The sequence below is a fragment of the Astatotilapia calliptera genome, chromosome 3, assembly GCF_964374335.1.
Source record: "Astatotilapia calliptera chromosome 3, fAstCal68.1, whole genome shotgun sequence".
Lineage (NCBI taxonomy): Eukaryota > Metazoa > Chordata > Actinopteri > Cichliformes > Cichlidae > Astatotilapia > Astatotilapia calliptera.
Genome location: NC_137424.1, coordinates 47,058,938 through 47,074,550, shown reverse-complemented (window position 1 = coordinate 47,074,550; position 15,613 = coordinate 47,058,938). Strand labels below are relative to the sequence as shown.

The 15,613-nt window shown below is 39.0% G+C and overlaps 1 protein-coding gene across 1 annotated transcript; it reads right to left on the bottom strand.

Annotated features, from left to right (window-relative positions):
* Positions 1-4,085: 4,085 nt before the first annotated feature.
* On the bottom strand, positions 4,086-12,893 carry LOC113018968 (putative killer cell immunoglobulin-like receptor like protein KIR3DP1). Its single transcript, XM_080298453.1, has 8 exons — positions 10,964-12,893; positions 9,136-9,408; positions 7,286-7,537; positions 5,541-5,657; positions 5,430-5,445; positions 5,259-5,350; positions 5,083-5,133; positions 4,086-4,622 (listed from the first exon to the last, which is right to left on the bottom strand). The coding sequence occupies exons 1-8, from the start codon at positions 11,184-11,186 to the stop codon at positions 4,495-4,497; spliced, it is 1,152 nt and encodes a 383-aa protein (XP_080154579.1). The 5' UTR covers positions 11,187-12,893; the 3' UTR covers positions 4,086-4,494.
* Positions 12,894-15,613: the final 2,720 nt, after the last annotated feature.

Sequence of the window (15,613 nt, the reverse complement as noted above, 5' to 3'; positions counted from 1 at the left end):
GGACAGTGTGGGATAAGTGTGTGCACCACCTCCCCCTGTTTTACAACCCTGGGCATAATGTCACAATTGATGAGCAGCTGATCCCATTTAGTTGTGAAACATATTGCTTCACATGTAAATGTGTTGTGTCTTTCCACTCACTCCACTTGATTATAACTGATTAATTTTTTATAACATTTTATGAAAAAAAACAAAAAAACAAAAAAAAAAAAACGAGAAGCACATTCATAAATTCATAAATGTGATCTAACAAAGGTAAAGGGAAAAAATTAACCATGTTTGCTGTTCATATGGCTTGTAATTGGGATGAAGTAAACATCTGTTGAGTAATTTAACATAAAATTGTTTGATAGTGTTAATTTAGAAAGCCAAAACTCTAGCGGGTCCACCAGACCCGTGAACACTGGCTGAGTAACAAAAATATGAACACCACACAAGGGTTAAAATGCTGCCTTTAGACTGTGTAATTAAATATATCTGATCAGAAGATATAGCCATACAGCCAAAACATAGCCGGTTACATGCAGACTTAGAGGATGAACTGTACTGTGCAAGCCTTTACAGTATATTTATCCACATACTATTGAATCCACAGCACACATGACAGGCACAGTGGTTTTAAGAACACTGGGCAAAATCTGAAAATAGTTACAGAAGCATAATAGGATATGGTTTTATTTTAAACGTCTGAACAAGAAAAAAGCTGATATGTTTGCGGTGTACAGCTGAGTGTAGCTTGTAGCTGCTGACTTAAGTTTAAAAGGAAGGAAGCCCAGAAAGGGTGTAGTTCAAAGAAGACAAACTCTGAAGAAGAGCTTCAGTTATGAACCACACTGCCTCCTACTAACCATTCTTTGCATTACACCAGTGACAAAAAAATATCTCCATATTGCCTGTATGTATGTGTTCAGCCCCCTCTCAACAAAAATTGTTGTGCAAAAGCTTGTTTATACACTTAGATTCAATCATGAGCCCTCAGTTTCTCACAGACATTGAAAATATGTTTTACCTCCTCTAATACACTCGCCTTCATTTTATACTCGTGGCCACCTTTTAATGTCACAGATGGGTCGATACTTTCTCTTGATGAATCAAACTGCAGTGAAGAGGTACAAACAAACTCTGTACAGTGATGTTGGTGCTCACACAGTCCAATCATAACCATTCTGTAAGGATTCAGTGATACTCTGTCAAAATAATGCTTCACTTAATAGACTTATCACATGGTAACATGCCATGATGCAAATAATACATTCTGAAGTCAAAGTCTTTATCACTTACCATCAGAGGTGTGGGAAATATTTAACACCCAGCCAAGTAGATGAATTTATTATTCCTTAATCCACGCATCCATCCAGCCTCTTCCACTTATCCAGGGCTGGGTTGCAGGTGCAACAGCACAAGCAAGGATGCAAAGACCTTCCTCTCACCATCTTACAATGCTGTGATTGCAGCCATTCTCCGACTCTCTGTGAATGGTACTGATAGCCACTGATCAATGGTCTTTGATCAGTGATTGTTGATCAATGGTCATGTCAATTTGCATATTAACGATCAAGGAACTGACCTTAAAGCCCATTGTTCATTCAGTGGGCTGGTTTCAGTCATTATGCACATGTACTGTTTATAATTTAGGGAAACCTGGTGTCAGCTGAGACTGAAGACGCCACTTGGATGAATGACCAAATGTTTCTCCCACTGAAAACATTAGATCCAGATGAAAATAACATTCCTCTCCCCTGGCTACCACCTCGACTTTAGACAAGACTGCTAACTAGTATGATGTGTAAGCATGTTGCAAAACCCTCTGCACGCTACATGTCAATCTCAAAAATTCAATTCAGTCATAGAGCTGAATGAAGCTTCCGACTCTTTAATGAGTACATAGTAATGTGTATATAGAAATCATAAAAAACAAATTTATTTAATCATTTTAATCCTAACAAATCCCTCCTTTCAAACGTATTTTATGTGTGAATCAAAAGAACAGGCGCTTTGTTCAGCTTGCACAGCTTCCCATCCAGTGTGATACTCAGCCTTTCCAGCTTTCTGTGTTACCTCAAGTGGAGTCCTGTGCTCAAGTCGGTGCTAATTCAGCTGTCTGCCTCCTTTGGTCAGTTACTGGGTCATACAGACCGTCAGCCTGTCCCCTCAGGAGAACACACCAACCAAACAAAGGCACACAGCATTAGGGGCTCCAACTTATCTCTTGGCTCAGTCTTGAATCCTCCTCACCTGATTCATCACTGACCCCAACCAGCAAAGGGATCTGACAGGATGGTGTCGCATGTTCTTCCATTAGTGCATTAAACATGTATCATATGATAAAAACACTCCATCAGTTTGACTAAGAGAACTTCGACCGCTTACCCCTCACATTTATATTTGGTTTATATAAATGTGGCCTTCTGTAAGCGTGACTCAGAATCTGTTGTCTCCAGTCTGGCACTTGACAGCAACTCTGCCAGCGAGCATTTCCAATCCTCCTTTCTTCTTTGCTCTGAAACCTCGGGCAAGTTATTAAGAAACTCTTCAGTTGACACGGAATCTTCTCTAAACTCACTAAAATGCAGCTTTGAAAAATAATCTCCAGCTCTTTTCCATCCTCAGATTGAATACAGTGAATAAGGTGCTTTTGTCCATTTTTCGTCTCCGTACTGAAGAAGAACTTAGCGGGAGCATCTATTTCAGCAATAGTTTGAAAACAGACGTCAAGACAGGAATTGGCTTACCATCCCGATTATCTCCGTTATTTTCGTAGGTAGCCAATAGCCCCGTGATTATCAGCAGTTACCACGGCTGACTAGCCGCATCAGAGCCAGTTCTCTCAAAAACATTTTAAATCCACCACAAAACTCCCCCATAAAGTGCACTGATGATTCAGTTCACTTATTAGCCTATTAGCTGTGACAAATAACAAACACACACTCATATAATATCAAATTAATTGCATGTTTACTCCTACAGAATTGTTCATATTTGGTCATTATCCATGAATATGTGACTAGCACTGTAAAAGAGGTTGTAGGATATAATATAATATAATATAATATAATATAATACAATATAATACAATATAATACAATATAATATAATATAATCTTAGTCTATCATGATAAGTAAATGAAGTCTCTGCACATTGCTTTTCTCCCCCAATACCTACAGGAAACACAAGCAGTATATTGCTGCTTACAATAAGTTTTGAAAGGTTCTATCACATATTAAATTCAGTTTACAAGGTCTGGTGTCTACTGGTGTTTTTTCATCTTAACAAAAAAAATAAAATCTAGTATAGCCTGAAAAAAAATTAGCTGAGCTGTCAAGAACATGTCAAAACAAAATGCAACTAATGTCTCAATTATACAGTCTCTCTCTGTGACGGTACACCTTCACTTTATTTCCATGGCTTCAGATCACACCAAAAGTGTTACTGGGAAACTTTTTTTCGCACTAAATTCTATTAAACATTTGAATGCATGACCTCTGCCCCTTTTACCTGCTCTGTGCATCTTGACAAAGCTTGAGAGAAGAAGAGAAATGAGAGACTAAGATGCATCTGATGTATTTCAATAGTTCCCTAAAACAGTGGTCCTCAACCCCCGGGCCTCGGACCGGTACCGGTCTGTGAGTCGTTTGGTACCGGGCCTTGAGAGTTGAGGCTCAGGTGTGAAATGTATAGTTTTCAGTGTTTTTATCATTAACTCGGCTTCCCTGGGTCTTTTCCCATGTTGTAGTTGTGTGTCTTATTTTGAAAGAAATGTTTACGTGTTACCATAGTGACCAGAGAGCCTTAAGGGGCAGAGAGAAGGATGTTACTCTAAATGTAGTTGGCACATTTCAGGAGGATGCTGCTGATAAAGTTACACAATTACACAGTGAATTCATGTTTATTATTATATTTACAAAATGCCACAGTTTTTGTCTTGGTCGTATCATTTTATTTTGTTGTATTTATCGGCGACACCTTAATTGCAGGTCCGTGAAAATATTGTCTGACATTGCCCTAAAACCATTGTTGACCAATCAGAAGCTTGAAAGGAGATCATGTCTTATGGAAATCTGAAACACACTTATGTACATATAACCAGGTTTCTTTGTTAGATTTATTAAAGTAACCAGTAAGTAACAAGTAATCAAAGAAGTAAAAAAGACCATCAGATAAAGGCAAAAAGGAAACCTTGTGCTACTCAAAGTGATCTGATGTGAAATCAGCATCATACTTAAAATTTACAGCATCTAATGAAGTAAACATCACAACACACATTTCTATACATGCATATATATATGTTCTCACCCTATTTAATATACAAACTACATTCAACAAAAATAAAAATAATATGGACTAATACAAAGGTAGACTCTATTAGTTCAATAAGAAGTATAACTTGGAGGAATTGAACATAATTTATTAAGATTGAGAAATGAATTAATGCCTTTGGCAATTCAACTTCAATGACCCATCATGGCAGAACAGAATCCAAACAGTGATAGGACTTAGGAGAGTTTCCCCTGGAGTCTAAACTCTGGTGGTGGTGAAGATGAAGACTGAGGCTTGGATGGAGCTCTGACTGAGGTGTTAGTGAGGTGGAGATTGGGAGGATGTGGGTGACGCGAATGAAAGTCTGCAAGGGAGAACGATATAAGAGCACTGACATCCAAAGCATGCACACATATTTTACTTATCATCAGTTCCTATTTCAATTTCAGAATAAAGGCTTCGTCAGATTTAGGACACATGTATCCAAAGCTCTGTAGCTTTAACAGTAAAACGATATCTTTTTCTCTAAGTATCATTTTATAGCATCATTGACTGGGATTCACATTATTGTGGTCAAAGCTCTCTGTAGTGTCACATTTCCATATAAAGGTGATGGTATTAGTACATGTACTAACCCATACACTCTGTTTCCTCTGACACTGCTGATGAAAAGTAAAAAAAATAAAAATAAAATAATTATATATTTTATTTTATGTACTTACTTCTCTTATCAAGAATAATAGTAGATGCTACATTAATGTATTCATGTGCTGGTCTCTCTACACCGTTAACCTCTAAGAAGTCTATTAAAGTTTATACTGTACCACTTCGAGTGATTCCAGAGTTTCTGATCGATTCATAGACAGAAAGATCACCTACAGAAGAGTAAAATACAAGAAATAAAGTAAAATTAGTTTTCTTTTGTTTGTTTTTGTATGTCTGTATCTTTAGTGCTAAATGACTTTTAATAGTTACAAAAGTTATCATTTTTAGCGCTGACCGTGGAGAAGAGAGGAGTAAATCTGAGTGTCACTTTGGTTAGGAGTTTGGGGTGCAGCAGAGGATTGATTGATGTTTGGAGACTGCATGAACCTAAAACATGTCGTGTAAATGTAAAACTCATGTGTAACATTGTCATGCTTAAAAAGAACAGAAACAGTACTGTACAAACCTGTTTCTACAGCGATCTGTCAAAAAAGGGAAAGAAATATATACTTTAATCCCTTTAAAGCACCAGAATGTATAAACCCTTCAGTCTAATATAAATATGTGGTAGTCTCACCTCTTATCCTTGTGTGGCAGCATATACAGCACAACAACACGGGAACAGTGAGTAAACTTCCAAAAACAAGTCCAATGATGAAAGGCACAAGAAACGAGTGGCTTTCACATCTGAAACCTTAAATTATAAAATATAAAACAACATAAACGATGGAATAACATTTTGGATGTAGAGAGCACAAACTCTGAGTGGTCAGTGACAGAAAAGCATAGATTACAGCTAAAGTCAGACTAAAATGAAGAAGTCAAACTACATGTATCTTTTAAAGACAAGAAATGTGATAAATACTACTGAGTAAGAGTAAGTTGGTAAATTAAAGAAATATGAACATAAATCCAAGCAGGATGTCCTTAAAACTCCCTGAAAAGTCTTCAGTTAATCCAAATTGCTGCAGCAAGAGCAGCAATCTAGGGACTAGATTACTGACAGGGACTAGAAAGAGAGAACATATTTCTCCTATATTATTGGCTTCCCTTCATTGGCGTCCTGTTAAATTCTGAATTGAATTCAAAATCTTGCTCCTCACATACAAGGTCTTAAATAATCAGGCCCCATCTTATCTTAAGGACCTTATAGTACCATATCATTCCATTAGAGCGGATCGCCCCATGCGTGGGGCTGGATGGCGCTAACGCGTCAACGAGATAACTGCGCTAACACGTTGATGCCGTGCACCCCCACGCAGGGGGCTAGATGCTAGATGTTTCTTACTGTTAAAAAGGAGTTTTTCCTTCTCACATTTGCTGAAGCACTTGCTCATAAAGGGTCATATGATTATTGGGTTTTCCTCTGTTTTCTTTGTATTATTGTATCGTCTTTACCTTACAATATGAAGCACCTTGTGGCAACTGTTGTTGTGATTTGATGCTGTATAAATAAAACTGAATTTTAATTTTTACAATTTTTTTGAAAATATATAAAATGATTTATTAAATTAGGAATTTATATTAGATGCCTGAGTTAGCTTTTGTTGCTTGATATTTTTCATGGCTGGGCAAAAATTTTCACAAGCAGGAAGTTGAGGAAATGCAGTAGCATGCAAGGACCTGGAGCCACACATATGGAAAATGCTGCAGAGACAGCCATCATTGGCTTTGAGGTATGAACCCCGAGTTGGTTAATGTGTTTCACCACACCAGACGGTCATAGCATGGTTTTGTGTGCGTACACCATGCCAAAATAAATAAATAAATAAAAGTTGTGAGATGCCAAATTGACTCCAAACCCACAGGTAGCAGGACCTGGCTATCGTTGGTGTGTTAAAATGTTGAGCGATAGTAATTGATAAATAAAGAAGAATCAGCCCCTTCATCAGCAGTATGAGCTGCTGGCATCTAAATATTGTTTTGTTAACAGATTACTTTTATTTATTACTTATTTCTTTTGTTGGTAGTACCTATATTCATCTTTTGAGAGCGATAAACAGAAAAGTTGTATCTGGTGTTCTATTGCTGTCAGGATTTTGCTGTAAATCGAAACAAAAGTAATTCAGATCTATTGTACAACAAAATATAACAGATTCTCATTTTGGCTCCCCAGGTTTTGAGAATTTTAGCAGTTTCACAATCAATTTTATATATATATATATATATATATATCCCTTCTTTTGACCAAGTAGTTTAAGACATGGGACAAAAATAATGAATAATGAATGAATCAATAGCAAAGAAAATTGTGTCAGCTGTTAATTTGATGTTAATTATGGATTTCATTTGTTTTATATCTGAACAAAATACAACACTTACCATTTGTCTCAATTGTGACTGAAACACTGTCCTCTGTGAAGAAAACTGGGTCTCCTCTTCCTCCTCTGCAGTAATAGATGCCTCCTTCTGCGACACTGAAAGTGTGGGATGATGTTCCGTTTGTTATTCTCTGGGCTGCAGAAGACTCTGAGGTACGTCTGAACCAGTAATATCTCCATCTTGCAGAGTCGTTCACAGAGCAGTTCAGGGTCACGCTGCCCCCCAGTGAGGCCTGAGGTTTTTCAGTTTGTGCTGGTCAGTTTGGAAAACACAAGTAAAGCATTAAGGTAGAAAAAATATGGTTACTTTATTACATCTTAATAGAAAAGAATGCCAATATTGTTAATTATTATACATGTAATCCATAACATGGACATAAGATAGAAAACCTATCAAAATGTTTAAAGTGATAACATGTACAATTTAAATAAAAATATTTGCTAATTACTTATCCTTATCAAGGTCATAGGCGGGCTGAATTTCTATCCGAGTTACCACAAGGCAAGATGCAAGGTACACCATGGAGATGTCGCCAGGCTGATGCCCTGGAGACAGACCTGGGGAGGGTGCACAAGTTGAGCACCTACTTGCTGGGCCTTAGCACATGGGGCCCAGCTGGGCGCAGCCCAAAAAAAGGACATGGGACCACCCGCCTGTAGACCTGCCATCCACAGGAGGCAGGCAAAAGGGCGACTGCAGTGTGTGCTTGGTGGCAGTCAATGGCATAACCATGGCAGACAGATCCCTGGCAAACCGATGGTTTGTTCTCTGCACCTTCAGGTTGGGGATAGGGTCCTGACTGTGATCTGCAGTTATGCACTGAACAACAGTACCTGCCCTTGTTGAAATCCATGGGTGGCTTGCTTAAGAGTGCTCCACCTGGGGACTCTGTCGTCTACTGGGAGACTTCAACACTCATGTGGGAAACTACACTGAGACCTGGAGGGGTTTGATTGGGAACAATGGCCTGCCTGACCTGAACCTGAGTGGTGTACTGTTACTTACTTTGACAGCATTCTGAGGGAGACTGCGGACATTAAGTCTGAATGGACCATTTTAAGCACCTCCATTGCTGAGGCTGCTGCACTGAGCTCCGGCTGCAAGGTGGTTGGTGCCTGTAGTGGTGGTAACCCCCGAAACAACTGGTGGGCACCAGAGGTGAAGCGAGCCATCAGGCAGAGGAAGGAGTCATGTTGGGCTGTTCAGCTGAGTTTAAAGTGGCAGAAATAAGAATCAGCACCTCCAAGTCTGAGGCCTGAGGTCCTCAGCTGGAAAAGGGTGGCATGCCCACTCCAGGTCAGGGATAAGTTGCTGCCCCAAGTAGAGGAGATTAAGTATCTTGGGGTCTATTTCACGGGTGAGGAGAGGAGGAGGTTTGGAGATCTGCAGTTATTGGTTTCCTTTTATGCACTCCACCTTAGCACTTTGTGACTTTGTGTCATGGTATCTGGTCAGGTGTCCCAGTATTCTGAGTTTTAAATGTATTCCTTCCTCAGGATTCCTCCCTCGAACATACCCTGACCATTATTCTCATCACAGCCATCTGTTATGTGTTTTTTAACTTTTTGAGTTTACTATTAGCCATTTATCATCACCTTATCTTTATCAAAAATAAAACATATACTGATAGATTATGCTATTTCAAACATATGAGTGTACTGGTTTGGAAACAACTAGCTAGTTAATAAACAAACTGGAAGACTGAACAACAAGATAGAATCAAAATATAATGGAAATACATTCAATTGGCTTTGAAAGTATTAAAGTATAGAATGACAGACAAACAGCACAGATCACAAATACAATGAGTCACTGTGCCTTGTCAGAAATACTGTAACAGTTAAACTCACAGGTTTCCTCCACAATGAATTCACTGCTGTCCTCTGTGTAGTAAACTGGATCTCCTCTCCCTCCTCTGCAGTGGTAGAGACCTCCTTGTGAGACACTAATAACACTGTTTGCTTCATTTCCTCTCATGAGCTGAGCTGTAGAAGAGACTGAATCACGTCTGAACCAGTCAAACTTCCAGCCAGCAGAGCCCTCCACAGAGCAGCTCAGTGTCACACTGCCCCCTGCTGGTAGGATTGAACTGTGTGCTGTCAGTGTGGCTCTGGGTTTATTTGCTGTTTAAGATACAGAAAGAGAAAAAACAGTAGATTGATGTCAATTTTCTTTAACAAGAATTTTGTTATGAAAACAATCACACTTCATACATTCAGTCAGTCATTTAAATTGTAGTGAGCTCCTACGTTAAGAAGTGGCTCGGACTTCCCAAATGCCTCATCAGCTTTGGACTCTATAGCGACAGGATACTGTCATTGCCTATCCCTGGCCTGGTAGAGGAGTTTAAATGTGCCAAAGTGAGGCTTGAGATGTCACTCACAGAGAGGCACTGCTCCCACCCTAACAAGTGGGAGAGTGTCAAAAAGAGGAGACTCTTCTGGGGAGTTTCATCATCCGAGCGACATACGATGTGCTACCTTCCCCAATAAATCTGCAGCTGTGGTTTGGAAAGGACCCATCCGGCCCCTTTGTACAATCCCAGCCACACTCAAGCACATCTTGGTTGGTTGTAGGACTAGCCTTACTCAGGGCAGATACACATGGAGACACAACCAGGTCCTCAGTTGTTTAGCCGAGAAAGTTGAGTATAAAAGAAAATCCATCAAAGCTCAACCTTTCACAAACCAAGAGGAGCGTCAGTTTTCATCAGCATTTATCCGGGAGGGAGACAAGCTGAAGCCAAGCCCCTCAACCCCAGACCTGGGCCCACTGAAGGTTGCCAGGGATTGGCAGATGCACGTGGACTTGGATCAGAGGCTAATTTTTCCCACCGAGATCGTAACAACTACTCGTCCTTTGGTCTAACTCCCCAAAAATGGTACCATGGGAGGAAGCAATTGAGGAAGCTTTTGAGCTTAAGAAGCTCAAAGTACAGAGGCTGGAAGATCAAGGTGTGCCCAGTGGAAGTGGGGTGCAGGGGCTTTGTTGCCAGTACAACAGCAAAACTGCTTAGAGAGATTGGGATCAAAGGACAGGTGCAACGGCAGGCTAAACGGCCGGGTAAAAGACTGAAAGTGAGTGCCGCTTCTCATAACAGCCATTCCTCAAGATTTTCTCCATTTAAAGCAATGCATTATCTGGGACTGTAACATCTAGTCCTTTTACTGAACCTGATTTTTCAAACTGTTTTTGGAGTTTATTATATATATTACATCTCACCACTTTATAGGGTCATGTATCTTTGCAAAGTAAAAAATGACCTGTGCTCATATAAAAAAAAAATCAGATTAAGCACATGATAGACACATGGAATCATTATAAAGCTGTTTTTTTTGTTTTTTGTTTTTTTAGTGCTGTTGTTAAGAATACTTTTTTCTGGAAAGTCATAATTTTGGAAAGTGGGGTGGGGTGAAAGTCATTAGGTCCCTTTACCATCACCGTCACCACCACTGCCTCAGACTCGGTATTCAGACTCGGTGCAATCTAAACATCCCCTCAGTATTTTAGCTACGTGACGTAGAGGCACACATAGACTGACTAAAATTATCAAAAGATTTTACTGATTTCTTACCACTGTACATTCCCTTTTGAGAAATAATATTAGGTCTCCCTTTCCTGTCTTTCACATGTGTACATTAAATCTATTTTTTATGTATGCTAGACAGTTCAACTCACACAAGACAATCAGTGTGAAGGGGTCACTCCATTTTGCTAAGAGATAGTCACTGCTACCCCGACATTTGTAGTCTCCACTGTGGGACACTGATAATCTGCTGATCCTGTATTCACTGGATGTTTCAAGGATGTTTGGGTTTGGCGATTTCCATTCATATGTCATCTCCTTGTCTTCCCCTCCTTGGATCTCACATTGAAGGATGATTGTCTCACCAATGAACATCTGAGGCCAACGGTGTTGCAACTTTACAACATACAGGACTGTTCCCAAAAAACAAACACAATGTGAAGAAAAACACAAATATAAAAAGAGAAAAGAAATTAATAGGTAAAAGGTTTATGAAGTGTTACTTTGATGTCAGTGATTAATATTTGTTATTTCAAAATGTAACACTCACCCCGTTTCTTAATTTTAAAGGGAACGCTGTCCTCTGTGGAGAAAACTGGATCTCCTCTCCCTCCTCTGCAGTAATAGATGCCTCCTTCTGAAATACTGATCGTGTGCTCTGATGTTCCAGCTCCTATTTTCTGAGCCACAGAAAACTCCGAATCACGTCTGAACCAGTCAAACTTCCAGCCAGCAGAGCCCTCCACAGAGCAGCTCAGTGTCACGCTGCCCCCTGCTGGTATGACTCCCTCATGTGCTGTTATTAAGGCCCGAGGTTTACTGGCTGTTTAAAGTAAAATATAAAACAAGTAAAACACAAAGATATGACTTGCAATACATTTGTTATAGAAATTTTTAAAAAATCATTATCTGGTTTGTTAGCTATTATGGACTGAAGCTATTAAGTTTTCCTTAATAACTTATTAAGGCAGTAGAGTTTTATGTGATATCAGTCAGCCATATAGGTAATTTGTGCTGGGAGCATCTGGCAGAGTCCCCAGTTATTCATTGTTTTTTTATTTATGCAGGTAAAAGCAACATTGAGATTAGAGATTCCTTTTTTCAAGAGAGACCTGAATGTCACAAATCTCCCTGGTATGGATATCCTATCTATTCTCAATATGTCCTGGGATTGCTCTGGGGCTACCTTCGGTAGGACATGCCTGGAACACCTCACTGAGGAGGCTCCCAGGACATCTGAACCACCTTGTGGTTAATGCCAGTGTGATTGAGGATTTCTTTAAAGTATTACTTCTATATCCAACTGTATCCTGAACTAAGGTTGCCATATTTCCATGGTTGCACTGCTTTGCTTCCTGAGTCACAAGGTCGTTTGCCAGGATCACTTTTAAGTCAACCAAAGGTTTTGTGACATGGAACCAAACTTCTACCACACCTGAGTTTGTAATTAAGCGATTGCCAGAGTTGCACTCCCCTTCATTTATTGGAACCTGTCAGGTACAGGCTAACCAAGCACAATAGGACTGCTATTATTTTCACATACAAGAGTCTGGTTCTGGAATTACTGCAACAACAGGCAACAACCATCTTGTTTTCCCCAGCTCTATATATCCACTCCAGCAATGGAGGTGCAGAATAACAGCTAAATCCTTCTGTGCATTTTAAGGATCTTTTCCACCTCTTCATACCTTTCTTCACTTCCTCCACCTGTCCTCGTCTCTCATTTTTGATTTTCTTTGTTATGCAGATGATACACAGTCCTACCTCTCCCTAAAACCAGGCGTTGATAGCACATTGCAGAAAGTTTCAGATTGTCTTAGTGACATAAATTGCTGGATGTCTTTGAACTTTCTCAAACTAAACCATGACAAAAGTGACATTACAATTTTTGGCCAACAAGACTCTGTTAGTCTCACAAGAAATGACTTGGGCCCACGATCAGCTAATCTACATCCCCATGTTAAAAATATTGAGGATTCTACCCTCAAGCTGTACAAACAAATAAATTGAGTTGTTGTTGGCAGTTTCTTCCAGCTCAGGAGCATTTCTATCCTCAAAACTATCTTGTCATCTAAAGATCTGGAAACCGTTATCCATTATTATTATTATTATTATTATTATTATTATGCCTTCATTTCATCATATCTTGATTTCTGTAACTCTCTCTATTTACGCGTCTGTCAATGAAGCCTGTCCCGCCTGCAACTTGTTTAAAATACAGCCGCAAGGCTCCTGACGGATGCGAGAAAGAGAGACAGTATTACTCCGATACTCACATCTTTACATTGGCTGCCAGTTAAATACCAAATTGATTTCAAGGTTTTATTATTTGTTTTTAAAGCCCTCCATGGCTTGGCTCCAGCTTACATTTCAGATCTCCTTAGCCTGTACCTACCCACTCGAACTATGCATTCCTCCAGTCAGATGTTTTTACTGGTTCTACGCACCCAGATAAAATCCAGAGGTGACAGGGCTTCCTCCATCGCTGCTCCGAGACTCTGGAACAGTCTTCCTCTTTTATAAAATTGTCTTCCTCTTTGGAAATCTTCAAATCAAATTTGAAGACCTATCTATTTTCAAAGACTTTCGGATCTGATGCCGCTTTTGTTACATTTTAGCTATTCTGGTGTTTTATCTCATTGGATCATTTATACACGTGTATATGTATACATGTATTTATGTCCACGTGCGTACTCGTGTGTGTGTGTGCATATATGCATGCATACGTATGTGCATATGTACTGGTACATATATACTTGTATAAACAAATGTATATAAGAGTCTGCTTGGGTGTGTGTATATATTTGGATGTTTTGTGATGTTTTTAACTCATTTATGTTAATTATTTCTTTTATTTGATTACATCATCCCTGTTCAGCACTTTGGCCGATACTTGATGTCTTTTAAATGTGCTATACAAATAAAGCTGACTTGACTTGACTTTCCTATACTTCATGATTCCACTGCTAAGTCTCCTTGTCCTTTTTCTTCTGTCAAGAGAATACATCGAATATGTTCCTCATGGTTTCCCTCACCTCTACAATTGTACTTTCCCAGCCGTCTGGTAATTCTTGCCTACCACCCAGATCTATCTCAACTCCTCCCTGTGCAGCATTCTTCCTCCTTCAACTTTCACCATTTAATTCTTCCCTTTGCCTTCAGTCGCTTCCTCTTCTTCTTGATTTAAAAAAAGTCTCGATTCTTCTTCTTAATATTCAAAGTACTTTACATGTGCAGTATCTCATTATTAGGACATTTGGCAAATTCAAGAGATTAATTTCATTCAAGAGGTAATGGCAATAAATACGAAAATAAATAAATAAAGACTGAATTACATTTGAGGAAAACAAGAAAGAAAGAAAAAATCTCACCTGTAGCATTTCCATAGAAGACCGTACTGAGCACTGAAATGAAGATTGAAACCTGATCAGATTTTGTTAAACCTGTTTTTGATGAAGTTAAGGAATCACTCAATATAATTATATTGAAATAAACTTTAAATGTGCTACATTCAAGACAAATTGTATTGTCTGGAAATTTACTGTAATTCTCATAATTCAGTTCAGTTCAGTTTTATTTATTTAGCTTCAAATTACAACAACAGCCACATCGAGGCACTTTACATTGTAAGATAAAGACCCTACAATAATACAGAAACATGTTCAATAATTTGTGATACTCATAAGACACAGTTATTAATGTACTCACATAATAAATCAAGCATGCAGAACAAAGAGTGCCTCATTGTCACACCCAACCCTGCTGCAGTGCTAAAGTCAACGTGTTCTAACGGTGAAGCTGTTTCCTTGTAAAGTGTCTTTGTGCTTCCTTCCCCTTTATAATGAGCTCATAGAACTATAAACAGCTACACAAACCACAGCAGCACCGTTCCACTGCTGACATTTGTTGTCCACATCAGCTTGCTTCTTGTGCCAAGAAAGGTCAAAACAGTCACATTATGTTCTGCATTTATTTATGTAATTATCATTTACAGTGATCATAGCACTACTTTCTGGTTGCAGTGGTTCCCATCATTGGTAATTCACTATGAAATACATGCATCATCTAAACTACTACGTGGACTAGTGTGATTACATTTGTTTCCTCGTTACAATATTAAACATCAGTAAACAATGAGGAAAAATTGCCATTTGTTTGACTGACAAACGCACTCTTTGCAGCTTCTCTACACATCTACACACACACACACATGCACACACATGCACACACACACACGCACACACACAAAGATATGTGTCATGGCCATAGTCACTCCAGTTCTCTCAAATTTTTCATAGCCTTGCATTAACACTATGGGTAGCGCAGTGCAAAAGGAGCACCATTAAATTCCCACTGTGCTCTTCTTGACTAGATTCCTTTTTTGATCGTCTGCTTAAAAATTTGGTGAACATAAAAGCAGCTCTAAGCTACAGACTGCATTTCCTTTTCTCTAGATGACGTAATTCATCAGGTCACTTTCAGTACATAAAAATAAGTATAGCAGAATGGACAGAAACTACATATGCACATATGCAAAGCTGACACAAAAAGAAAGTAGTACAATTTACTGTACTGATTATGTTACTTTTATTAAAAAGAATACAGCATTTATCATCTGCAAAGTCTTGAACTCTACAGGTGAAGTTGTTGTTGCTGACATGATCACAGTGTATAGGGATACAGTGCTCCCATCAAAAGTCAGAGAGTGCAACACTGTCAAAACAGTAACATCCAATCAATTGTTTAACCTCTTATCTAATTCAAAGTGACACAGGGACAAAAAGTGGTGTACATCTTGGAAA

Bases quoted from the DNA above. Each gene is read 5' to 3' on its own strand.
- LOC113018968 (XM_080298453.1), bottom strand. From the start codon at position 11,186: ATGTTCATTGGTGAGACAATCATCCTTCAATGTGAGATCCAAGGAGGG. The intron at 5,658-7,285 runs GTAAGTGTTGTA...TTATAATTTAAG, and splicing joins AGTCACAATTGAGACAAATG to GTTTCAGATGTGAAAGCCAC. The intron at 5,134-5,258 runs GTCAGCGCTAAA...ACTCTTCTGTAG, and splicing joins TTACTCCTCTCTTCTCCACG to GTGATCTTTCTGTCTATGAA.